This window comes from Salmo salar, chromosome ssa28 (genome assembly GCF_905237065.1).
Source record: "Salmo salar chromosome ssa28, Ssal_v3.1, whole genome shotgun sequence".
Taxonomy (NCBI): domain Eukaryota; kingdom Metazoa; phylum Chordata; class Actinopteri; order Salmoniformes; family Salmonidae; genus Salmo; species Salmo salar.
In genome coordinates, this window is record NC_059469.1 from 36,939,637 (window position 1) to 36,965,118 (window position 25,482).

Sequence of the window (25,482 nt, forward strand, 5' to 3'; positions counted from 1 at the left end):
TAACCATGACGCCTAACCATGACGCCCAAGCCTAACCATGACGCCTAACCATGTCGCCCAAGCCCAACCATGTCGCCTAACCATGTCGCCCAAGCCCAACCATGTCGCCTAACCATGTCGCCCAAGCCCAACCATGACACCCACGCCCAACCATGACGCCTAACCATGACGCCTAACCATGACGCCCAAGCCTAACCATGTCGCCCAACGATGTCGCCCAAGCCCAACCATGACGCCCAAGCCCAACCATGACGCCCAAGCCCAACCATGTCGCCTTACCATGTCGCCCAAGCCTAACCATGTCGCCCAAGCCCAACCATGTCGCCCAACCATGTCGCCCAACCATGTCGCCCTAACCATGTCGCCCAAGCCCAACCATGTCGCCCAAGCCCAACCATGTCGCCCAACCATGTCGCCCAAGCCCAACCATGTCGCCCTAACCATGTCGCCCAACCATGTCGCCCAACCATGTCGCCCAACCATGTCGCCCAAGCCCAACCATGTCGCCTAACCATGTCGCCTAACCATGTCGCCTAACCATGTCGCCTAACCATGTCGCCCAACCATGTCGCCTAACCATGTCGCCTAACCATGTCGCCCCAAGCCCAACCATGTCGCCCCAAGCCCAACCATGTCACCCAAGCCTAACCATGACGCCTAACCATGTCGCCCAAGCCTAACCATGTCGCCTAACCATGTCGCCCAAGCCTAACCATGTCGCCTAACCATGACGCCTAACCATGACGCCCAACCATGACGCCCAACCATGACGCCCAACCATGACGCCCAACCATGACGCCCAACCATGACGCCCAACCATGACGCCCAACCATGTCGCCCAAGCCTAACCATGTCGCCTAACCATGTCGCCCAAGCCCAACCATGTCGCCCAAGCCTAACCATGTCGCCCAAGCCTAACCATGTCGCCCAAGCCTAACCATGTCGCCCAAGCCTAACCATGTCGCCCAAGCCTAACCATGTCGCCCAAGCCTAACCATGTCGCCCAAGCCTAACCATGTCGCCCAAGCCTAACCATGTCGCCCAAGCCTAACCATGTCGCCCAAGCCTAACCATTCTCACCGGGTGGGAGGGGAAGTCCATCGGGGTGGAGATCTCTGGTCTGTAAAGCTTCCTCTTGGACTTCTTGGGTCTGAAGCTCATGGATGCCCCACCCTCTGTCTCTGGGGATTTCCCGCTCACCAATCCCATTATCTTTTTAGCTGCAAAGAGAAAGAGGGATGTAAGGGCTTTAAAAAAAAGCTCAGCAGCATAGGCCACTAAAAGGGTCAAGCCAGAGCAAACCATTACTGTGGGCCAGAAACAATACGCCTGGGATTCCAGTCGGTTTCCCTTCTATTGCCAGCTTATTATGGAATTGCCATGCTTGACAAGCACTGTGTAGTAGTTAAAAGCACAAACAGTTCTGGGGCCAGGCCAGACAGAGAGAGACTGGATGGACGGATAGAGAGAGAGAGAGAGAGAGAGACTGGATGGACGGATAGAGAGAGAGAGAGACTGCGGATGGACAGAGAGAGAGAGACTGGATGGACGGATAGACAGAGAGAGAGAGACTGCGGATGGACAGAGAGAGAGACTGGATGGACAGAGAGAGAGACTGGATGGACAGAGAGAGAGAGACTGGATGGACAGAGAGAGAGACTGGATGGACAGAGAGAGAGACTGGATGGACAGAGAGAGAGACTGGATGGACAGAGAGAGAGACTGGATGGACAGAGAGAGAGACTGGATGGACAGAGAGAGAGACTGGATGGACAGAGAGAGAGAGACTGGATGGACAGAGAGAGAGAGAGACTGGATGGACAGAGAGAGAGAGACTGGATGGACAGAGAGAGAGAGACTGGATGGACAGAGAGAGAGAGACTGGATGGACAGAGAGAGAGAGACTGGATGGACAGAGAGAGAGAACTGGATGGACAGAGAGAGAGAGACTGGATGGACAGAGAGAGAGAGACTGGATGGACAGAGAGAGAGACACTGTGGCAGGTAATATTGAACTTGACCATCAAGGTGTGATTTATACCACTGCAGATGGTACTTTGGCTCCAGTGTGGTTTCTGTGTTTCTGACTCTTTGGTCTGATGATGATGATGAGATGGAGTCTGTGCTGGACGCTCTAACAGTAGCACAGAATAGCTATAGTGTCAACTCTTACCCTTGCTACCGAAAAACGTTGGGGAGCTCTGGAGGAAGTCGCCGATCTTCTGCATCGTTCCTTCTTTCCTGCTCCGAAGGCTGGACTGGGAGTCCTGGGGCCTAATGGAGTCCGGGTCTTTACTGCCCCTCGCCGGAGATGTCTACGAAACCATGATATAATTAAGCAATAAGGCCCGAGGTGATGTGGTATATGGCCAATATACCACGGCTAAGGATTGTTCTTAGGCACAATGCAACGCTGCCACAGCCCTTAGCCGTGGTTAATTGGCCATATAACAAACCCAAGGTGCCTTATTGCTTTTATAAAAACTTGTTACCAACGTAATTAGAGCAGTAAAAATAAAATGGTTTTGTCATACCCGTGGTATACGCCATGGCTTTCAGCCAATCAGCATACAGGGCTCAAACCAGCCAGTTTATAATAATAAGTATGTGTACACCCCTTCAAAACAACCATTGCTGGAATCGAGCACACCGCCATGCAATCTCCACAGACAAACATTGGCAGTAGAACGGACTGTACTGAAGACCTCAGCGACTTTCAACGCAGAACCGTCATAGGATGCCACCTTTCCAACAAGTTTCAGTTTGTAAAATGTCTAGAGCTGCCCAGGTCAATTGTAAGTGCTGTTATTGTGAAGTGGAACATTTCTTTCACATGACCCATCAATTTAGACAAGTGTGTCTGGGTAAACATCTAATATTTATAAATTATTTTGTTATCTGGAAGTTTTGTTAACCTGGAATTTATCCTTAATGTAGGCTACTACCACTTTTAATCATAAATTTACTACACTACTCACTGTTTAGCACATGACCACACAAGAGATGGGTGGGGCTAAAGCTTAAGAGGGTGTGAACGATGCTGAATGGGTGGAGACAGGAGAGCTCTTCAGTAGGTGTACCAAAACATTTTAAGGTCATTTTCTTAAAAGTGGAGTTACAAGTTTATCAACTTTCAAAGCAGAATTACTTTCCCCATTGTTCCTCAACTGTAGTGTATGATATATCATGTTGTAGCGCTGAGTCTCTACTATCCAATATAAAAAAAAAACAATTTCAAATATTGCTACATAAGACCGATTTGAGCCGGTTGGTCAAAGGTCTAGGAGCAACAACGGCTCAGCCGCGAAGTGGTAGGCCACACACGCTCACAGAACGGGACAGACGAGTGCTGACTCGTGTAAAAATCAGCTGCAACATTCACTACCGAGTTCCAAACTGCCTCTCGAAGCAACATCAGCACAAGAACTGATTGCCAGGAGCTTCATGAAATTGTTTTCCACGGCCGAGCAGCCGCACACAAGCCTAAGATCACCATGCGCAATGCCAAGCGTCAGCTGGAGTGGTGTAAAACTCGCTGCCATTGGACTCTGGAGCAGTGGAAACACGTGCTCTGGTGTGATGAATCACGCTACACCATCTGGCAGTCCAACAGATGAATCTGGATTTGGTGGATGCCAGGAGAACACTACCTGCCCCAATGCATAGTGCCAACTGTAAAGTTTGGTGGAGGAGGAATAATGGTCTTGGGGATGTTTTTCATGGTTCGGGCCCCTTAGTTTCATTGAAGAGAAATCTTAACACTACAGCATACAATGACATTCAAGACGATTCTGTGCCTCCAACTTTGTGGAAGTACAAAACATCTTGGAGAAGGCTCTTTCCTGTCTCAGCATGACAATGCCCCGGTGCACAAAGTGAGGTCCATACAGAAACGGTTTGTCGAGATCGATGTGGAAGAACTTGACTGGCCTGCACAGAGACCTGACCTCAACCCCATTGAACACCTTTGGGATAAAATGGAAACGCTGACTGCGAGCCAGGCCTAAATCACCCAACATCAGTGCCTGACCTCACTAGTGGGGAAAGCCTTCCCAGAAGAGTGGAGGCTGTTATAGCTGCAAGAGAGGGGAGGGGGGGGGGGCAACTCCATATTAATGCCCATAATTTTGGAATTAAATGTTGGATGAGCATCTTTTGGCCATGTAGTGTATGTGTAATATATTATATTTTACAGAGGCTTTTATCCAGAGATGGGTTTGTTGTTTTGAAAAGGGAATTGGAAAGTTTCTTAGTAGCTAGCTAACTTTTTAGTTTGCACAGCCTATCCGCAGTTGGCATCAGTTGCTGGGACTGCTAGTCTCTGTCCAGAGATCCTGCCTACTAAGGCCGGGTCTGAGGAGCTATTTGGCGTCGCAGCTAGCCTAGCTGCCTATCAAGCTAGCGGGGTTTTCTTGAGGGCTTGAACGCAGCCCGTGACACTGTTAGCCATTGTGGCTGAGACCGCGGATTGGCCCGGGTTTGTGGCTGTCTAGATCCCTGCTGTTTGTTGTTTTCAATCTTCCCCGTGACCTGCCCTGTCTGGAACTGAGAGGAGTAACGGTGTAACCTACGTTGTTAGCAACCATGACAAAGACCAAAGCCGGTGGGAGTACCGTTGAGGACAGTGGTGTCTCTCTATCACACGTGAAGGATCTTTTAAAACAAACAAAAATATTAATACAAGCAGTTGTTACAACAACAAAATAGCTTTGAGTGGTTTGTCCAAATACTAGTGGATTCAACTAATAAAAGAACGGTCGACCTGACCAGAGAGGTCCAGGACCTGAAGAACAGTTTGCAGTGATCCTAGGGTCAGCTCAATGAGTTGAAACATGACAACGGCAAGATGACAGACATCTATCTGTAAGTCATTGAGAGGACATCATTTGTGTGTGTAAATCCATGATAACAAAAAGAAAAATCTCGAGACAATCAAGTTGGAACAACATGGTTGTGGACGGAGTCTGAGGACAAAGTGAGGAAAGTTCTCTCTTAGAAATTGAAGATGGGCCACAGGAAGATTGAGGTAGAGCGCACCCACAGGACTGGAAAACCCACCACTAGCCCAGGTGACAGGCCCAGGTGACAGGTCGATAATGGTCAAGGTAGCTGTTCTGGAAAGAGCCAAGAACTTGAGAGGAACGTATATCCATCTCCCTCAACGAGGACTTTCCTGAAGCTGTGCGCCAGAAGAGGAAAGAACTGATCCCATGCCATGAAAGCTGCCAGAGCGCGTGGGGACATTGCGTACATCCGCTATGACAGGTTTTACTGTCCACCCTCCCTCCCAGAAGCCTGGAAGGGATGAGAGCCAAGCCTATGGGTTCATAGCGTCAACCCCGCAGCAGCCACACACACCAATTAATTCATGGACTGCTGAATGTATTTTTTTCCCTCTTGTTCCATTTGCTCTTTTCCATATTATATCCGTCTCTGATCAGCCACCCAGGAAAGGGATGAAAACAGCCCATATTAATATATGTAGCCTTAGAAATAAGGTTAATGAAAATCCGTAACTTGCTAACAAAAGAAACAGATCATTTTGCAGTGGTCTCTTAATTTCTTCCCAGAGCTGTATTATCCATTTTCATTTGATGATACATCAGTAGCAATACAAAGGATATAACATCTATAGAAGAGACAGAAATGCTTGTGGGTGAGGGGTTGAGAGACGGATATATTCAGAGCCATATCCCTGTAACGCTTAGAGATCTTATGTTGCAGGTTCACTTGGCACATCTAAAGCCTTTTCTACAGGCCACCAAGTGCTAACAGTCAGTATCAAAATATTACGTGTGAAATGCTTGATAGTGTATGTGATGGGGACCTGAATATTGACAGGTTTTCATCAAGCTGTCCGCTCAAGAGGAAGCTTCTTACTGTAGCCAGCGCTTGTAATCTGGTTCAGGTTATTAATCAACCTACCAGGATGTTTACAAACACTACAGGAACAAGATCATCCACATGTATCGATCACATTTTTACTAACGCTGTAGAACTTTGTTCTCAAGCTGTATCCGTACCCATTGGATGCAGTGATCACAATATAGTGGCTATATCCAGGAAAGACAAAGTTCCAACAGCTGGGCCTAAAATAGTGTATAAGAGATCATACAAAAGATTTTTCTGTGACTCTTATGTGGACGATGTAATAAACTGGTCCTGAACATCTCTAAAACTAAGAGCAACGGAATCTGGTAATGAATGGTGTGGCTGTTGAATAAGTTCAGACTAAATTACTTGGCGTTACCTTAGATTGTAAACTGTCATGGTCAAAACATATAGATACAATGGTTGTAAAGACAGGGAGAAGTCTGTCTGTAATAAAGAGATGCTCTGCTTTTTTGACACCACACTCCACAAAGCAAGTTCTGCAGGCTCCAGTTTTGTCTAATCTTGATTATTGTCCAGTTGTGTGGTCCAGTGCTGCAAGGAAAGACCTAGTTAAGCTGCAGCTGGCCCAGAACAGAGCAACACGTCTTTCCCTTCATTGTAATCAGAGGGCTGATATAAATACTATGCATGCCAGTCTCTCTTGGTTAAGAGTTGAGGAGAGATTGGCTACATCACTTCTTTTTACAAGAAACATTGTGTTGAAAACCCCAAATTGTTTGCATTGTCAACTTAGTGATTCCTCCTTTAAAAGTTGTGTCATACTGCAGCACACCTTGCGTGCTGCTGCAGCATTCTGTGGCACGTTATCTAATTGTCAGCCATTTTCTCTGTTACTGCAAGTTATTGATAGTTTGACCACCAGAGGACATCTTTGAGAAGCATTTGATAGTCTTCTGTATTGGCATTAGCATAGAATTTAAAACCTTTTTTGTAATAACATAGTATATGGGCTTAATATTGTGGTGTTTCTACTCAGAGAAAAACAAAACCCTCAGGGTTTCCGTTAGGATTGAATGGAAAATATGGCGCTGTACAACGTGACGGTTGGGAGTAGGCTACAGGATTGGAGGATTCTAAATTGTTTGCCTTCATTAGACAACTTTGTTCCAATATTTCTGAGAATCAGATATTTAATCCCATAGTAATTCGTTATGGATCCATAACTAAATCAACATCTGCATTTTGAAAGTATTTATCATTATTTTATTAATAAAATGTTTATTAGTCTACAATACATACTGTAGTAAACATGGGAAAGTGCCTAATTCCTTTCATAAGGGAGAGCAGGCCATGTTTGTACTACAGAATGCAGGGCACACGGGAGACCGGGGTTCAAATCCCCGTTGGGGAGGAAAGAGTAAGCCGTCCTTGTAAATAGGAATTTGTTCTTAACTGATTCCATGTGTGTTATTTCATAGTTGTGATGTCTTCACTATTATTCTACAATGTGGAAAATAGTAAAAATATAGAAAAATCCTGGAATGAGTAGGTGTGTCCAAACTTTTGACTGGTACTTGCTGGAACGGAAAATGATGGTCAGCAGTACAGTACTGGGCTATTTATGAGGAAGATGTAGGCTCTCCTTGTAAATAAGAATTTGTTCTTAACTGATTTGCCTAGTTAAATAAAAGGTTACACTAAGAGCATAACATTTCCGCACCCTAATTTTCTAATTCTTGTCTAACTAATACCCAAATGGAGATTAAGTGAAAATAAAAATCGAATTGATTTATCAAGACCAGTCCCCATGCTTGCCTCAGAGCATCGCTAAACGGTGCTAAAACAGTTGTAGGCTTTTGCTTCTAACTTCAATATGCTCTATAAATAAATAAGACCTACACCATTTTTAACAGCACATTACTCAACACTAGCGAGACTCATTTCACCTATGGTAGACCTAAAGTATATCGAAAAATAGATATTTTTTTCCCCAATGACTTGACTCTCCGCCAATTATTACATTTAGAGGATTGGAGTACTCGAAATTAATATCTAAGGGGTATTTTCCATTAGATATTCTCAGATATTCCTACAGATCCTAAGGGGCTTTTATATCATTCAAAATTAATTAATAATCGCTTTGTTTAAAAACTATAATTTGGAGATCTCATTTAACCTAGAGTGAGCGAGAAAAAAAGGCAATTCTTGAACATGGGGTGAGGCATTCTCACTAATATGAAAATAAAGCCAGTTATTTAGAATGATTTATTCCTGGAGAAACCCAACTTCATTATTTAGCAAAAATCACTTGCTTATATTCAGTCAACACATATCTTAAGAACATATTTGAACATTTCCGTTTCTCCACGCTGGTCTCAGAGCAGCACAAAACGGTGCTGAAATAGATGGCGCAGCAGGAAGGCTATGAATTCTGTGCCCACTCGTGGCGTCTCTTCCGTTTCACATCCTTGGAATAGCAGAACATTAACCATGTGTGTTCTGTAGTTCTGACCCAATGATTTGTCTGACAAACAAAGAACTTTGCGTCCTGCAGGCCCAGATCAAAGCTGGCGAGACATTCAATAATGTCATCTTCACCGACGAATCAAATCGTGGCCCTTGAGCAATTTGCTCAAAATTGCTACAGAAAAAAAAAGATCAAGATTAACGAAAGCATAAAGATGTTGATGAAGAAATGCTGTTTTGAGTTAGAAATGTAAACACTTCAGAGTATTTAAGCATCGAATACATTGCAAGTTGAGGGATTTTCACAACAGTAGCCGGGTTATAAAAAGTCTATTGTCCTGCTAATAGGAAACATTTGCATGATGGGCTACATTCTTTTATTGTAACCACAATGTCACATCATTTGCATCTACCTTTCCAATTACTTTTAGTGTTTGGGAATTACAAATGTGCGCTCTATTTTTAGTTACATTGTTTTAGTTCAAAAGTGGAGACTTTTTTTCTTTAAATTATTGTTTTATGTAGGATGCTACATTTTTTATCAGTTGCAATTATAAGTAGGCATAATAAAATAATTTAAAAAATATATATATATATAAAAAAAAAAAATCCTACTTCTAAAATCCTAAAAGTCCTGAAAATGATTTGATGCAAGTTGGGGGGGGGGATTCACACCTAGCTCGGCTATTAAGACAATTCTTTAGTAAAGGTTGAATGGTCTATTGTTCAGCTAATAACCCATCCTGCTACGCTTGTGGAAAAAGGGGGAAAGTATTATTGTTAGTTTTTCACATTTTATCGATTGGAATCTTTAACATGTTTTTTTAGCCACAATCGGCCCCAACCCCAATTAATACATTTAGGCTCAGTCAATAGGATGCTGGACTTCAGGCTAGAATGTTGAGGGTTTAAAACCTGCTCCCTGCTTGTTTCATTACATTATTATGCCGGTCTCAGAGCAAAATAGCCTGGATTGTTACTCCCATCTCGTTCCTCGCTCTTTTCCACAAGTCATTCTCCACCTGAGTGGCTCGCTTGTGGGCGTGCTGGCAGGATGTACTGTTTTTCATTCTGTATATATGAATTACAAAATCAGCCTTTACTTAAATCATGTTTCCAGTCTATTGCATAGTTACAATGTGTAATCATTGATGTCCCAGGAGCAAGAGTGGTAAACACAGTTGAAGTGTATAATGAATGAGTTTGATACACCTGGTATTGGATGTGGCTGAAAAAAAAACTTTAAATAGTGATTTTCGTAAACGTACTTTATGACAAAAAAATAAAATATGCACAATCGTTTGTCTCTACATTAAACTAACATATTCCTCTCAATTATATATATTTTTTGCTTGACTCATTATGACGTTATAACTACTTACATTTGGTTTCCCCGTAATGTTTTGTCAGCCAGTTACCAGGGAACGGGTGGCCCGCGTCAAATCCGTCATTGGAACCACTCGATATGATTGGTCATATTGAAACCTTGGGGCCTCAAATGCATAATGAGTGCTCTAACTCCCCCTTGTGGTGGTCTGGAGCAATGAAGTAGTGACGCTGGGTACCTCTAAGTCACGCAACTGTTAAAGGAGGAACCGCTGTATACACAGCTCTGACGCACACACACACACACACACACGGTATTTTCACAGTCCGCAAATCCAGAACAAATTCAAGAAAGCCTACAGTATTATATAGAGCCCTTATTGCATGGGACTTCCATCTCATATTGCTCCAATGAACAGCAAACCTGGTTTCAAAAAACAAAGCAACACCTCGCGGCACAACGCCTCTCCCCTATTTGACCCAGATAGTGTGTGTATGTATTGATATGTAGGCTACGTGTGCCTTAATGTTTTTAATGGTTGTTCTGTCCTTGAGCTGTTCTTGTCTATTCATGTTCTGTCTTATGTCATGTTTCGTGCGGACCCCAGGAAGAGTCGCTGAATGGGGACCCTAACAAAACACCAACAGCCAGTGGGGATCCTAATAAAATACAAATGTGATGTATGGTTAACCCACGGGAGCCCAACTCACAATCTTGGCGTTGCAAGTACCATGCTCTACCGATGCATCTTTAGGGATGCCACATAAAGCAACCTCTCGTTTTAAAAACACAGCCTTTTTTGGGGGGGGGTAGTCGTTGTTTAAAACGTGTCTCTCACCTCCTCTTGATGTACAGCCAGTTTAGAAGTCATCCTAGTTCTGTTGTTCCTTCGGTTCTCACTGTTCACCTCATCCTGAGAAACACCAGCACATGGCGGAGAGAGGAGACCAGGGAGAGAAATTAAAATGCTGTGGTTTTTAAAGCTACATACGTACGAGCCAAAACAAAGTCAAATTCAAATCTAACATGTAGGCAACAACAGTTCTCTCCTCTAATGATCGGGATTAGATAGAACAAATTGATTTAATTTCATGAATGTATAGGATTTCAAAAGATCAATTGAATAAATACAATTAAGATTTACCAAACATTTCAAGAGTCTCATGCAAATGCAGATGAAAATAAGTCAGTAGGTTTCCAATTATTGATGTGGATTAACAAAAGCATAGTTCACAGCTCCAGTGAAAGCCAACCCGACACAAATCTAGTCTGAAAATGTCCAGAAACGCAAAAGGCAAAAGTACACCTAATCTAAAAACATAAATGTGTATTCCAAAATAAAAGTATGTTCAATAAGTTAATTGGTAACACCTGTCCAACATTGTATCAGTGTACACAGACTTGAAATTACTGGCCACTTTAATTTAAAAATTTTTTAAAAAAAAGGGAATACTAGTCACTTTAATAATGTTTACATATTTGGCATTACTCATCTCATATGTATATCCACTCTAGCCTACTGCATCTTAGTCTATGCCACTCGGACATTGCTTGTCCATACATGCATTTATTTATTCTTAAATTCCATTCCTTTAACTTTAGATTGTGTGTATTGTTAGATATATTACTGCACTGATGGAGTTAGAAATACAAGCATTTCGCATCACCCGCAATAACATCTGCTAAAACAGGTGTTACATTTGATTTGTGTTTGTTTTACATAAAGATATTGAGCGTGTTTCAAACTTAAAAAATTACGATCTCTGGAGTTCGTGTTTCTGCATTTTATAAAAAAGTTAGTCTTCAAGAAATCAATGAGTATAATATATATATATTATTTATATAAATTACCATAAAAGCAGGAAATACCCAGCGCTGAAACACTTGTCATTTCAAATCAGGACCTTCCATATCGTCTCTCAGAGAACGTATAGTTTTGCCATTACGCCAACCTAAACATTACTGAACAAAGTAATACAACAACAACAATACGAGAAGAATGACGATGGATGGAGTAACATGCATGATCACAAAACATGCATGAAGAAGGTTAAAAAATGTAACCCCAAGATGGCTGAAATGGTACGATGGACTGATGAGTACAGGTCTGACTGGTTTGAATACCTGAGATGGGAGCTCACGTGTTGCTCTCCGTTTAGCCTTACTGTGCCAACCTTTCTTCTTTAAAAAGAAAGACGTGTTAGAAAAAAAAAATAACAAACCTCCTCCTAACTAAGATGGCAGTGAGGATTAACAACAAATTTATAAAGAAGTGTTAAGGCAGAAATCAACTGATGCAAGACGTCCATCAGGTAGCAACAAGAATAACCGTGAACGGCGAAGTCCTTCAGATGCGTTCATCTTTAATACTAAAACCATTGCCCTGTTCATGTGTTTGTTGTGAACATGATAAAAAAACATGTTAAAATTGTCAGAGAGAAAAGCTGTTAGGTAAATAACACATTTCTGACTAAATAGAGAACGTTGTTAAAGATACGGGTAACTGCCAAAATAAAAGGAAACACTAAATGATGGATACAAAGTATATTGAAAGCAGGTGCTTTCACACAGGTTCCGGAGTTAATTAAACAATTAACATCCCATCATGCTTACATTTACATTTTACATTTTAGTCATTTAGCAGACGCTCTTATCCAGAGCGACTTACAGTAGTGAATGCATACAATTTCATACATTTTTTTTTTTCTCTGCTGGCCCCCCGTGGGAATCGAACCCACAACCCTGGCGTTGCAAACACCATGCTCTACCAACTGAGCTACAGTTGGTAGAGCATGGTAGAGCTTAGGGTCATGTTTCAAAATGCCCCAAATACCATGGCTAGAAGAAATCTCAGTGATTTTAAAAAGAAGGGTCTCAGTCACCAGATCTCAACCCAACTGAGACAGTATTTTCCACCATCAAAACATCCTCTGGCATTCCTCCAATAGAGGTCCAGACGATCTGCCAAGGCACACTGAAGTTGTTCTGGGGGCTCGTGGTCGACCAACGGCCTATTAAAAAAGACACTATGTTGGTGTTTCCTTTATTTTGGCAGTTACCTGCGTCTGGACTCTCACTTGTTATTATCAATTCTGTCGGTGCGCCCACCCGCCTGTCTAGCGGTCAACAAACATGTTTGTGATTTTATTCCCAGCAATGGGGAGTCAAATGTGATGTGACACAGGGAAAACAGTCTTGTTTTCGTGTCCCCAAAAAAAGGTGAATGAGTCATATAACAGATTGGCTGAATAAGAGTAAAAATAGGACTAGGAACCTCAGCGCTCCCAGGGGCTCCCCTGCTGAGCTGTGTGGGCTTTAGTTATAGTAGTTCCTCTGTTGGTAAGCACAGGACAAGTCTAAAAGGCCTACTTAGTGTCATACCAGACTGGGGGGGGGAAATGGGACTGCTTGGCACTCAGCATTAGGGAGATAGATTGGAGGTAAGACCCTGCAATATACTAGCGTCCTGTCCAGAGGGTGTACTTGTAACATCAAGCTGCCTCACGCTACAGAAACAGGTGATATCCTGTCCAGAGGGTGTACTAGTAACATCAAGCTGCCTCACGCTACAGAAACAGGTGATATCCTGTCCAGAGGGTGTACTAGTAACATCAAGCTGCCTCACGCTACAGAAACAGGTGATATCCTGTCCAGAGGGTGTACTAGTAACATCAAGCTGCCTCACGCTACAGAAACAGGTGATATCCTGTCCAGAGGGTGTACTAGTAACATCAAGCTGCCTCACGCTACAGAAACAGGTGATCGGCTCCTGCTCCTATGAGCCGTTCTGGATCGTACAAGGCTACAGGTCTAAAGGTAGTGTCTTTTGACCAAAAGCCTCTGCAGAGGCTGCCTTTGTGCTGTCAGCTCTCACTTTCCTAAGTCCTCAGTTGAATCTCTCCTTGTTTCCTCTCCCAGTCTCCTTCTCAAAGCACATTGGAGCAGAAGATATGAGGTTCCTCCCCTCGAACTTCCTCCACCAACGCATTTTGAGACGGGGAGTTGAGGACGCGAGGAATTGAGATTCACCCCTAGTCTCACTCTCCTCCCCTATCTATCATACACCTGGGACAGTCAGCAGGGAATTACATGAGTTTCTAACTCCAGAGGTTTGAAATACTCCTCCTATATGGAGGAAATACGGCACCATAGCCTCCACTCACTCCTACGTCCCTGCAGCAGAGACCCCCATACACACTACATCAACTCATTGTAGTCACAAAATAACTGTGCTTGGTGTTAGATCACACCACATGTAATAGGGGAAAACTTCCAACCTTTTACTTCCCTCTTCAACGCATAACGTAAGACAGGGCAATAAACTATTAATATGTTGAACGACTTGCTGTTAAGTAGAACCTAATTAAAAACACTTCATAAAACAGCTTATCGGAGGCAATTAAAACCATGTGAAGGTAAGTGCACCACCTGTCACTCAAAATGGTGAGGGGGTTGAAGCTCATTGGCTAGAACTCTGACCGCTAGGGGGCCGGCCCACGTGGGGGGGGGCCGCAGCACAGCTTACAGAAAAATATAGTCTGTCATACTAGGGATTTCATGGCTAACTGAAAACAGGAATTCTACTCATAGATTATGCATGTATGGACTACACATTGACACATCCAGCCCAAAAAGAGGAGGTTTAAAAAACAAAACAAAAAAAAAACACTTATTAGTCGCCATAAGTTCAGGAGCATGTCTTTAAGATGACTGACAGGAATGGTTAATGGTTAAGCTGGACCAGGTCTGCATCTCAGTGGAGTGTTCCACCAAGCTACAGGCGTGCAGTGGCAGGAGGACCACACAGTTATACCCCGGACTGAACATCCAATCCCTCGCTGCAAATTTAAAAAAGGGACAGTTCACCTAAATTACATTGGTTTGCTTACCCTTTAAACAGTATATGGACAAGGTGTGGCAGCAACCCATGCTTTGGTTTAGTTACCCTGGCACGGTTTGCAAATGCTAACGTTTTAGCATTTGTGGCACAAATCCCATTCAAGTCACAGGAGCGATAGCATACTCAAATCCAAACAGCTCTTACTAGGTAAAGGTAACAAAAAAAATGTAATTTGGTAATTTTGGGGGGGGGGGGGGAACTATCCCTTTAACACTGTCTACCTTGTCAATCTCAGAGCTCTTCCTCTTGCGAGTGATTTTGACGTTAATCACGTCCTCTCCCTGGCGTTTCAAGGCCATCCTGTTGGGCTGCAGCGGGCTGAAGGAGATCTCAAGCTCAGGCTTGGGGAAGCGGCTGGTCCTGCCTCCCTCCGTTATGATCTCTGAGGAGTCGAGCACCGACGGGTAGCCCCCAGACCCCTAAAGACAGGGGTACACAGTATGACAGTGAGGGTGGGTTAACCTCCAGGAGAGCCTAGCCAGTTGGGTTAACCTATAGGAGGAGCCTAGCCGGTTGGGTTAAACCTATAGGAGGAGCCTAGCCAGTTGGGTTAACCTATAGGAGGAGCCTAGCCAGTTGGGTTAAACCTCCAGGAGGAGCCTAGCCAGTTGGGTTAACCTATAGGAGGAGCCTAGCCAGTTGGGTTAACCTATAGGAGGAGCCTAGCCAGTTGGGTTAACCCTCCAGGAGAGCCTAGCCAGTTGGGTTAACCTCCAGGAGGAGCCTAGTCAGTTGGGTTAACCTATAGGAGGAGCCTAGCCAGTTGGGTTAAACCTCCAGGAGAGCCTAGCCAGTTGGGTTAACCTATAGGAGGAGCCTAGCCAGTTGGGTTAACCTATAGGAGGAGCCTAGCCAGTTGGGTTAACCTATAGGAGGAGCCTAGCCAGTTGGGTTAACCTATAGGAGGAGCCTAGCCAGTTGGGTTAAACCTCCAGGAGGAGCCTAGCCAGTTGGGTTAACCTATAGGAGGAGCCTAGCCAGTTGGCTTAACCTATAGGAGGAGCCTAGCCAGTTGGGTTAACCCTCCAGGAGAGCCTAGCCAGTTGGGTTAACCTCCAGGAGGAGCCTAGTCAGTTGGGTTAACCTATAGGAGGAGCCTAGTCAGTTGGGTTAACCTATAGGAGGAGCCTAGTCAGTTGGGTTAACCTATAGGAGGAGCCTAGCCAGTTGGGTTAAACCTCCAGGAGGAGCCTAGCCAGTTGGGTTAACCTATAGGAGGAGCCTAGCCAGTTGGGTTAACCTATAGGAGGAGCCTAGCCAGTTGGGTTAACCTATAGGAGGAGCCTAGCCAGTTGGGTTAACCCTATAGGAGGAGCCTAGCCAGTTGGGTTAACCTATAGGAGGAGCCTAGCCAGTTGGGTTAACCTCCAGGAGGAGCCTAGTCAGTTGGGTTAACCTCCAGGAGGAGCCTAGCCAGTTGGGTTAACCTATAGGAGGAGCCTAGCCAGTTGGGTTAACCCTCCAGGAGGAGCCTAGCCAGTTGGGTTAACCTATAGGAGGAGCCTAGCCAGTTGGGTTAACCTATAGGAGGAGCCTAGCCAGTTGGGTTAACCCTATAGGAGGAGCCTAGCCAGTTGGGTTAACCTATAGGAGGAGCCTAGCCAGTTGGGTTAAACCTCCAGGAGGAGCCTAGCCAGTTGGGTTAACCTATAGGAGGAGCCTAGCCAGTTGGGTTAACCTATAGGAGGAGCCTAGCCAGTTGGGTTAACCTATAGGAGGAGCCTAGCCAGTTGGGTTAACCTATAGGAGGAGCCTAGCCAGTTGGGTTAACCTATAGGAGGAGCCTAGCCAGTTGGGTTAACCTATAGGAGGAGCCTAGTCAGTTGGGTTAACCTATAGGAGGAGCCTAGTCAGTTGGGTTAACCCTATAGGAGGAGCCTAGCCAGTTGGGTTAAACCTATAGGAGGAGCCTAGCCAGTTGGGTTAACCTATAGGAGGAGCCTAGTCAGTTGGGTTAACCTATAGGAGGAGCCTAGCCAGTTGGGTTAAACCTATAGGAGGAGCCTAGCCAGTTGGGTTAACCTATAGGAGGAGCCTAGCCAGTTGGGTTAAACCTACAGGAGGAGCCTAGCCAGTTGGGTTAACCTATAGGAGGAGCCTAGCCAGTTGGGTTAACCTATAGGAGGAGCCTAGCCAGTTGGGTTAACCTATAGGAGGAGCCTAGTCAGTTGGGTTAAACCTACAGGAGGAGCCTAGTCAGTTGGGTTAACCTATAGGAGGAGCCTAGTCAGTTGGGTTAACCCTATAGGAGGAGCCTAGCCAGTTGGGTTAACCTATAGGAGGAGCCTAGCCAGTTGGGTTAACCTATAGGAGGAGCCTAGCCAGTTGGGTTAACCTATAGGAGGAGCCTAGCCAGTTGGGTTAACCTATAGGAGGAGCCTAGCCAGTTGGGTTAACCTATAGGAGGAGCCTAGCCAGTTGGGTTAACCTATAGGAGGAGCCTAGCCAGTTGGGTTAACCTATAGGAGGAGCCTAGCCAGTTGGGTTAACCTATAGGAGGAGCCTAGCCAGTTGGGTTAACCTATAGGAGGAGCCTAGTCAGTTGGGTTAACCTATAGGAGGAGCCTAGTCAGTTGGGTTAAACCTATAGGAGGAGCCTAGCCAGTTGGGTTAACCTATAGGAGGAGCCTAGTCAGTTGGGTTAACCTATAGGAGGAGCCTAGTCAGTTGGGTTAACCTATAGGAGGAGCCTAGCCAGTTGGGTTAACCTATAGGAGGAGCCTAGCCAGTTGGGTTAACCTATAGGAGGAGCCTAGTCAGTTGGGTTAACCTATAGGAGGAGCCTAGTCAGTTGGGTTAACCTATAGGAGGAGCCTAGTCAGTTGGGTTAACCTATAGGAGGAGCCTAGTCAGTTGGGTTAACCTATAGGAGGAGCCTAGTCAGTTGGGTTAACCTATAGGAGGAGCCTAGTCAGTTGGGTTAACCTATAGGAGGAGCCTAGTCAGTTGGGTTAACCTATAGGAGGAGCCTAGTCAGTTGGGTTAACCTATAGGAGGAGCCTAGTCAGTTGGGTTAACCTATAGGAGGAGCCTAGTCAGTTGGGTTAACCTATAGGAGGAGCCTAGTCAGTTGGGTTAACCTATAGGAGGAGCCTAGTCAGTTGGGTTAACCTATAGGAGGAGCCTAGTCAGTTGGGTTAACCTATAGGAGGAGCCTAGTCAGCTCTTCATTCACTAGTGTTTCAAATTGCCACATGGAAAAACATTTTTTTTTAAAAAGGGCAGAAAACACACTTCAGAAAATGAGCGTGGACCAGAACGAGGCCCATACCTTTAGAGAATGTTTTTACAACTGAAAAGCCTTACTCGGAGTGTCTCCCGACGCGCGGAAGGATACCATATTGGATTGATTCAATAGCTCACATAACTGTGGTTACATTCGTTAACCTTCACCTCTCAGAGCAGACAGACAGACATGATGCTCTGATGTCATGTCCATGAACCTGACCCGAGGCAACAGCAGCTACTCCCAACCAATCACGAGGCAGACATGACAAAACGTTGCGATTCGAAAACCACAGGTTTACAGGATAAACCTTTGCAGTGGTTTTAAGTGAAGATAGTTGATGCAAACTAGATTAAACTTGAGAAATACACTCCTTAAAAATAACCTCTGATCTCTTCACCTTGATAACTACTATTGTGGGGGATGTGGGCAACAGGCCGGGCAAGGCAATGACGTACTTCCTCTACGCCAAACTGACGTTCTGTGATGTACAGAAAGATGTGTTAAGGCATTGGAACATTATGGGAGGAAACCCGGATGTCTAGAGAGACGATTACCTGACTGGTCCTCTTCTCAGTCTTCACTCCATGTACTAGTTGACTGTTGTCGTCATGGAGAGTTCTCTCACTGACTTTGGGAGGGCACTCCTCTGCTTTAGTCTAAGAGAGAGAGAGAGAGAGAGCGAGAGCAAGAGAGATTGAGCGAGAGAGAGATTGAGCGAGAGAGAGATTGAGCGAGAGAGCGCCATCATGGACAACATCCATTGTGTCAACAAGACCAACTTACAAAATATAGATGGGAAATTGAATAAAGTTCTATTTATGATAATGTGTACTGTAGTGTTGAGAGCTCGCAAGTAAAGCATTTCACTGTACCGTTTACACCCTGTATCCGTGACCAATAAACTTTGATTTGTTATAAAGGAGACTGCTCTCTCACCAGAGTGGCGGTCTCTCTGGGCTTAGTGGGAGGCGCAGATGAGACATTGCAGCTGGCTTTGGAAATAGCTTTCAGTTGTTCCTTCAGGTTAAAGATCTCAGCATCTCTCTCAGACAGAAGGCTCTGCAGCTCCTCTACCTCCACCTGGCCATGGTGCCTCTGAGGAAGGACGAAAAACATCAACACAACCAACCATTAGGATATAATGGACCAATGACGTCATCCATCCTCATGGTCCAAAGTCGTGTTCATTTTCGTGCTGTTAAGGTACCACAACACATTATGGAATGTGAACTGTGCCCCATTTGAAACAATTCCATTTCAAAATGATTGATAATAATTAACCTACAGTAACAATACCTTTGTAGAGAGCATTTTCCACACTCAATGTGCATTTTTTTACATTTTAGTCATTTAGCAGACGCTCTTATCCAGAGCGACTTACAGTAGTGAATGCATACATTTTTTTTTTGTTGTACTGGCCTCCCGTGGGAATCGAACCCACAACCCTGGCGTTGCAAACACCACGCTGGCGTTGCAAACACCATGATCTACCAACTGAGCCACAACGTGCTTAAAATAAGTGCCCACTATTTTTTTCAATAAGGTTTTCAAAACAGTGCAAACTCCAAATCACTTCTTCTGTTCTTCTTCTTCTGCAAAGTTCAAATGGAAAATGACCATCAACCCTGCAACCAACCTTAATAACATGTACAATCCCAAACGAGAACATTCTCCAACAGCCCCAACCAACCTAACAGTCCATCACGTGTGTGTTTGAACTGACCTCTGCTGGCTGAGAGGTGTCGTTGCAGCGCAGACGGGCTATCTGCTCATCCTTGTTGGCGATGCTGGAGATGAGTTTGGTTAGCTGGACCTCCAGAGCTGTTACAAGGGTGTCCCTCTCCTTCCTCCATTTCACTAGGTCCTGCTCTTTCTCACCGAGCTGGGCCACGAGATCTTCCTGCAGGGTCACAGACAGAGGGGTTTCTTAGTAGGCTCTGTCTGTTTTGCACCCCATTATTTCTATTTCTATTTTGCACTTTCTTCCACTACAAATCTACCATTCCAGTGTTTTACTTGCTATATTGTATTTACTTTGCCACCATGGCCTTTTTTGCCTTTACCTCCCTCATCTCACCTCATTTGCTCACATTGTATATAGACTTATTTTTCTACTGTATTATTGACTGTATGTTTGTTTTACTCCATGTGTAACTCTGTGTTGTTGTATGTTGTCGAACTGCTTTGCTTTATCTTGGCCAGGTCGCAATTGTAAATGAGAACTTGTTCTCAACTTGCCTACCTGGTTAAATAAAGGTGAAACAAAATAAAAAAATAAATAAACTCAAGGGCAGGGGTTTTCAAACCTCTCCTCAGGGGACCCCTAGACATTTCACCATTTTGTTGTAGCCCACTTGATTCACCTATTTAAAGTGCTTGATGATCAGTTGAACCAGGTGTTACGGTTGTGGAATAGTTCAAATACACGGAACGGCTGGGGTCCCCGGAGGAGAGGTTCTAAGGGGTCATTTCTACAGGAAGTCCTTTTACCACTTGGGTTTGCTGTTTGGCGTGTCGCTCACGGCCGTCTGCGAACTTCCTCATCTCCTGGTTCCTCTTGTCCTCGGCTTCCTTGGCCTGCCGGATGAGAACCATCTTCTCCTCTAGCCACTTCCTCCTGTCAGCCTGGTGCTTCTCAGTACACAGCTAGAAACACCACACACACACACACACACACACACACACACACACACACACACACACACACACACACACACACAATGTAGACAAAAATACGCAATAATGATAAATAGATCAATAGGTTTCTAACATTAATGTTGCCCTCAATTACTTTTTACATGACCCTTAAAAAAACTCATACTTCTAGTTTGAACGTTGTAGCTAGCAATTGTCCCGTTACCAACCACCCATATTAGTAGACTTATGTCAAACGTCACATCTAGAAGGCTATAGACTATTTATCGTAATTATCGATATCAGTAAAATGTCCTCGATAAGAGGTCTGTTCAGTCGTCACGGTCATTTTTTGTTTTATCATCCCGGCTCTAACTCATATGATTACTTGGGGGAAAACACGTACAAACACAGATTAATCCAATCTAAAAAGACGGGACAAAATATGCATTATCAACTAAATATTTAGAAGTTCACCTTCAAGGTCACTTGAGCCTGAATGGCTTCCTGTTTGGCTAATTTGGCTTCGTCCGATTGGCTGTCTCTCAGGGACGCAGTGTCTTTTCTATTGTCCTGGTAGCGTAACAGTCCTTTCACTTTCTCCACCTCTGAAAATGACAATAAATAAAAGAAAGACACTTGAGTACCGTCACCAAATATAAAGAGCTGTAATCTGAATGGAAAACCACATCCCCACAGTCTTGTTTAGGGGTTCACAGACAACCTGTAATCTATCGTTATTCTTAGATTATATATATTTTTTCTAAATTTGACAAAAGAAACTAGAGGCTATGAGTAATTTGGTCAAAATAATGGCACTGATTGGCCAGTAGGTGGTGCTGTTATAAGGGGGGGGGGGTGGTGTCTCACTTAAACGCTTATATCCGCCGCCCCGTTTGACCTAGCGACTTAAACTTTGTATGTTGGTGTCTATCCTCATGCTGAACAAAATGTGTCTCAAGGGCCCATAAGTTCCATCAGGATAGGTTTTCCTCCATCTTGGACATCTCGGTATGTAGGCTCATTGTACATCTCTTAACTTAGTTTGAGAAAATCTAAGGGATTGGTTAAGAGATGGCTGAGTTACTGATACAAATCAGGAAATCTGATTTTACGTGTCCATTTAAATCCTTGGTACCACTCAACAATGACCTATGAAACTGTTCAGCGTCAAAGAAATTAACACGATGAGCCAGGTTAAGTTTACCATTGATATCTTAAATAAGGAAACTAACAATTCACTTATTTGACTATGTAATTCTAATGCCAAAAATACATTAAAAAAATCTTCATGGACTAAAAAGTTAAATTCACTCCTAACAATACCCCCTAAAGAGTTTGAGAAAATAACTGATGCATTCAAAAGATTGCCACACTATACAAGTAGACGCATATTAGCTAATATGCTAAAAATACTTCAAATATTCAGACACCAAATTTGGAATGTCGGCCCATGGTACAGAGAAATGCTAAGGGATTGGTCGAAAGATGGCTGATTTATTGATAAATAAATTAAAAGAAATCAGATTTTAAGTTTTCGATTTTCACCACTGTACATCCACTCCACAGTTTCCTATCAATTTGAAACGTGTCATTGCTATCACGGACATCCCTAAAATGAACTACACTGAATTTAGTATTGATTCTTGGCATAATGTAACGTTAGTTCTCACAATCAGCTACAATCAACTTCTCCTCAGGAACTTCAGATTCAATCCAGATTTTGTATTTACTCATTACATTTGTTATTAATATGGTAATGCCTTCAATGATTACATATAAAAGACTGATCTTGTGTCATTTCTGTCATCCTGTGAACCCCGTTCATTGCTGCTTGTGTGGGCAGCTATATATAAAAAAAAGAAATTGTATTATTCATTTTTAATATATATATATATATTTTTTTTTGTTAAGTGTATTGACACGTGTTTAAAATGCACTTTAAATAGTGATTTGATAATCCCACCTTCTGTGAGGGCGTCAATCTCTTCCAGTTTAGCCTCCAGCACCTGCTCCTGTTGGGTCTGGGTGTCCTCCTGCTCAGTCAGAGCCAGACGCATGTCTTCAATCAAACGCTCCTTAGCCTGAAGGTCTGAGGAAGCACAATGAACCCCATGAATACAGGACAGAGACGCACAGAGAAGAGCATATGGGAATAGACTACCGTATGTACTGTCAAACACTATGGCTGTGTCACAATACCTGAACTACCGTGTGTAGTCAACACTATGACCGTGTTCCAATACTTGTACTTGCATTCTAAATAGTAGCCATTTTGGGTATGTGGAAATAGAACGTTTTCTAGTATGTGCAATTTTGAAACTTAAAGTAATGCTTTAAAAATGCCAAGATGTGGAAACTCATTTTGGCTTTCATCTACAGTAATATAATTCTCTGCATGCTATTGGAGGAAAAGCATATTTTCAGACCCACGTGTCTAATAATCAGATAAGGGGAATGGCTGTACCAAAAAAAATAAACAAATCAGGAAAACACAAAATTGCGCATTAGATCATTGTTTCCCAACTCCAGTCCCCCCAACAGTACACATTTTATTGTAGCCCCAGACAAACACACCTGATTCAACTTGTCAATTTATCATCATCAAGCCCTCAATGAGTTGAATCAGGTGAGTTTGTCCGGGGATACAATAAAAAGTGTGCTGTTGGTGGGGGTACTGGAGTGGGGACACTGCATTAGATGATGCCTTCTCAGCGTGCCCGAGTAACACTGCATTCTCAGCGTGCCCGAGTAACACTGCATTCTCAGCGTGCCCGAGTAACACTCTATTCTCAGCGTGCCTCAGTAACACTATTCTCAGCGTGCCTCAGTAACACTATTCTCAGCGTGCCTCAGTAACACTATTCTCAGCGTGCCTCAGTAACACTATTCTCAGCGTGCCTCAGTAACACTATTCTCAGCGTGCCTCAGTAACACTATTCTCAGCGTGCCTCAGTAACACTATTCTCAGCGTGCCTCAGTAACACTATTCTCAGCGTGCCTCAGTAACACTATTCTCAGCGTGCCTCAGTAACACTATTCTCAGCGTGCCTCAGTAACACTATTCTCAGCGTGCCTCAGTAACACTATTCTCAGCGTGCCTCAGTAACACTATTCTCAGCGTGCCTCAGTAACACTATTCTCAGCGTGCCTCAGTAACACTATTATCAGCGTGCCTCAGTAACACTATTCTCAGCGTGCCTCAGTAACACTATTCTCAGCGTGCCTCAGTAACACTATTCTCAGCGTGCCCCAGTAACACTATTCTCAGCGTGCCCCAGTAACACTATTCTCAGCGTGCCCCAGTAACACTATTCTCAGCGTGCCCCAGTAACACTATTCTCAGCGTGCCCCAGTAACACTATTCTCAGCGTGCCCCAGTAACACTATTCTCAGCGTGCCCCAGTAACACTATTCTCAGCGTGCCCCAGTAACACTATTCTCAGCGTGCCCCAGTAACACTATTCTCAGCGTGCCCCAGTAACACTATTCTCAGCGTGCCTCAGTAACACTATTCTCAGCGTGCCTCAGTAACACTATTCTCAGCGTGCCTCAGTAACACTATTCTCAGCGTGCCTCAGTAACACTATTCTCAGCGTGCCTCAGTAACACTATTCTCAGCGTGCCCCAGTAACACTATTCTCAGCGTGCCCCAGTAACACTATTCTCAGCGTGCCCCAGTAACACTATTCTCAGCGTGCCCCAGTAACACTATTCTCAGCGTGCCCCAGTAACACTATTCTCAGCGTGCCCCAGTAACACTATTCTCAGCGTGCCCCAGTAACACTATTCTCAGCGTGCCCCAGTAACACTATTCTCAGCGTGCCCCAGTAACACTATTCTCAGCGTGCCCCAGTAACACTATTCTCAGCGTGCCCCAGTAACACTATTCTCAGCGTGCCCCAGTAACACTATTCTCAGCGTGCCCCAGTAACACTATTCTCAGCGTGCCCCAGTAACACTATTCTCAGCGTGCCCCAGTAACACTATTCTCAGCGTGCCCCAGTAACACTATTCTCAGCGTGCCCCAGTAACACTATTCTCAGCGTGCCCCAGTAACACTATTCTCAGCGTGCCCCAGTAACACTATTCTCAGCGTGCCCCAGTAACACTATTCTCAGCGTGCCCCAGTAACACTATTCTCAGCGTGCTTCAGTAACACTATTCTCAGCGTGCCTCAGTAACACTATTCTCAGCGTGCCTCAGTAACACTGCATTAGATGCGTTCTCAGTGTGCATAAGTCTCACATGTTGATATTTGCGAGTAAAACAGGCATAGATTTTTAGAACAGTGTGTTCTAAAGAGTCTATAGGACGATTAGTACACAGTTTTACTAAGTAGTCGGGGAAGACAGATTTCAAAAACACATAACAGTAGAACAGTACTGAGCCATGTACCTTTGCAGGCGTTCTGATAAAGCTTTAAGTTCTCCTCAGACTTCGAGTCAGCGGAATGTTCCTGGATAGAGGAAGAGCCGGTCAACAACAAGGGCATACATACATAACACACACACACACACACACACACACACACACACACACACACACACACACACACACACACACACACACACACACACACACACACACACACACACACACACACACACCTCTTTGTTAGAATGAAAATAACCCAGAGAGTACACAACATACAGTTTTCAGTTGGTGTATGGTCCGGTCTTTATTAGCCAAGTCTGCTTGCTGCTGTTTCTTCACTTTCTCCAAGTCCTGCAGTTTAAGTTTCAGAGATTTCTCCAAGGTGATCTTGGGTAAGGATAACAAAAAAAAGGGCACACGTTATCAAGTCTTTGATACGTTATTTAAGTGTTTAATGTGTTATTCGTATTGTATTACTAGTGTTTAATATGTTATTAATAGTGATTACGTGTAGAATTATTCACCAACTACATTACAAAAAGTATGTGGACACCCGTACAAAATGAGTGGATTTATCCATTTCAGCCGCACCCATTGTTGACAGGTGTATATAAAATATTAAAAAATAAAGCACACAGCCATGCAATTTCCATAGACAAAACATTGGCAGTAGAATGGCCCGTACTAAAGAGCTCAGTGACTTTCAACGCAGCA

At 44.0% G+C, this 25,482-nt stretch overlaps 1 protein-coding gene across 7 annotated transcripts in view; it reads right to left on the reverse strand.

The window, feature by feature from the left end:
• The window catches only part of LOC106589940 (kinesin-like protein KIF20B), a 60,368-nt gene that overhangs the window by 14,925 nt on the left and 19,961 nt on the right, over positions 1–25,482 (reverse strand). For 6 of the 7 annotated variants that reach the window (XM_014180397.2, XM_045710183.1, XM_014180394.2 and 3 more), the window contains exons 20-32: positions 25,045–25,155; positions 24,790–24,850; positions 22,358–22,483; positions 20,869–20,999; positions 20,248–20,403; positions 19,481–19,657; positions 18,694–18,852; positions 18,312–18,413; positions 14,750–14,947; positions 11,753–11,809; positions 10,467–10,541; positions 2,174–2,315; positions 1,081–1,220 (exon numbers count right to left, since the gene is read on the reverse strand). In XM_014180397.2, the coding sequence (XP_014035872.2) occupies positions 1,081–1,220; positions 2,174–2,315; positions 10,467–10,541; positions 11,753–11,809; positions 14,750–14,947; positions 18,312–18,413; positions 18,694–18,852; positions 19,481–19,657; positions 20,248–20,403; positions 20,869–20,999; positions 22,358–22,483; positions 24,790–24,850; positions 25,045–25,155 (1,635 nt within the window). The remainder of the gene's footprint in view (positions 1–1,080; positions 1,221–2,173; positions 2,316–10,466; positions 10,542–11,752; positions 11,810–14,749; positions 14,948–18,311; positions 18,414–18,693; positions 18,853–19,480; positions 19,658–20,247; positions 20,404–20,868; positions 21,000–22,357; positions 22,484–24,789; positions 24,851–25,044; positions 25,156–25,482) is intronic. The other variant, XM_014180396.2, reaches the window with a different exon arrangement.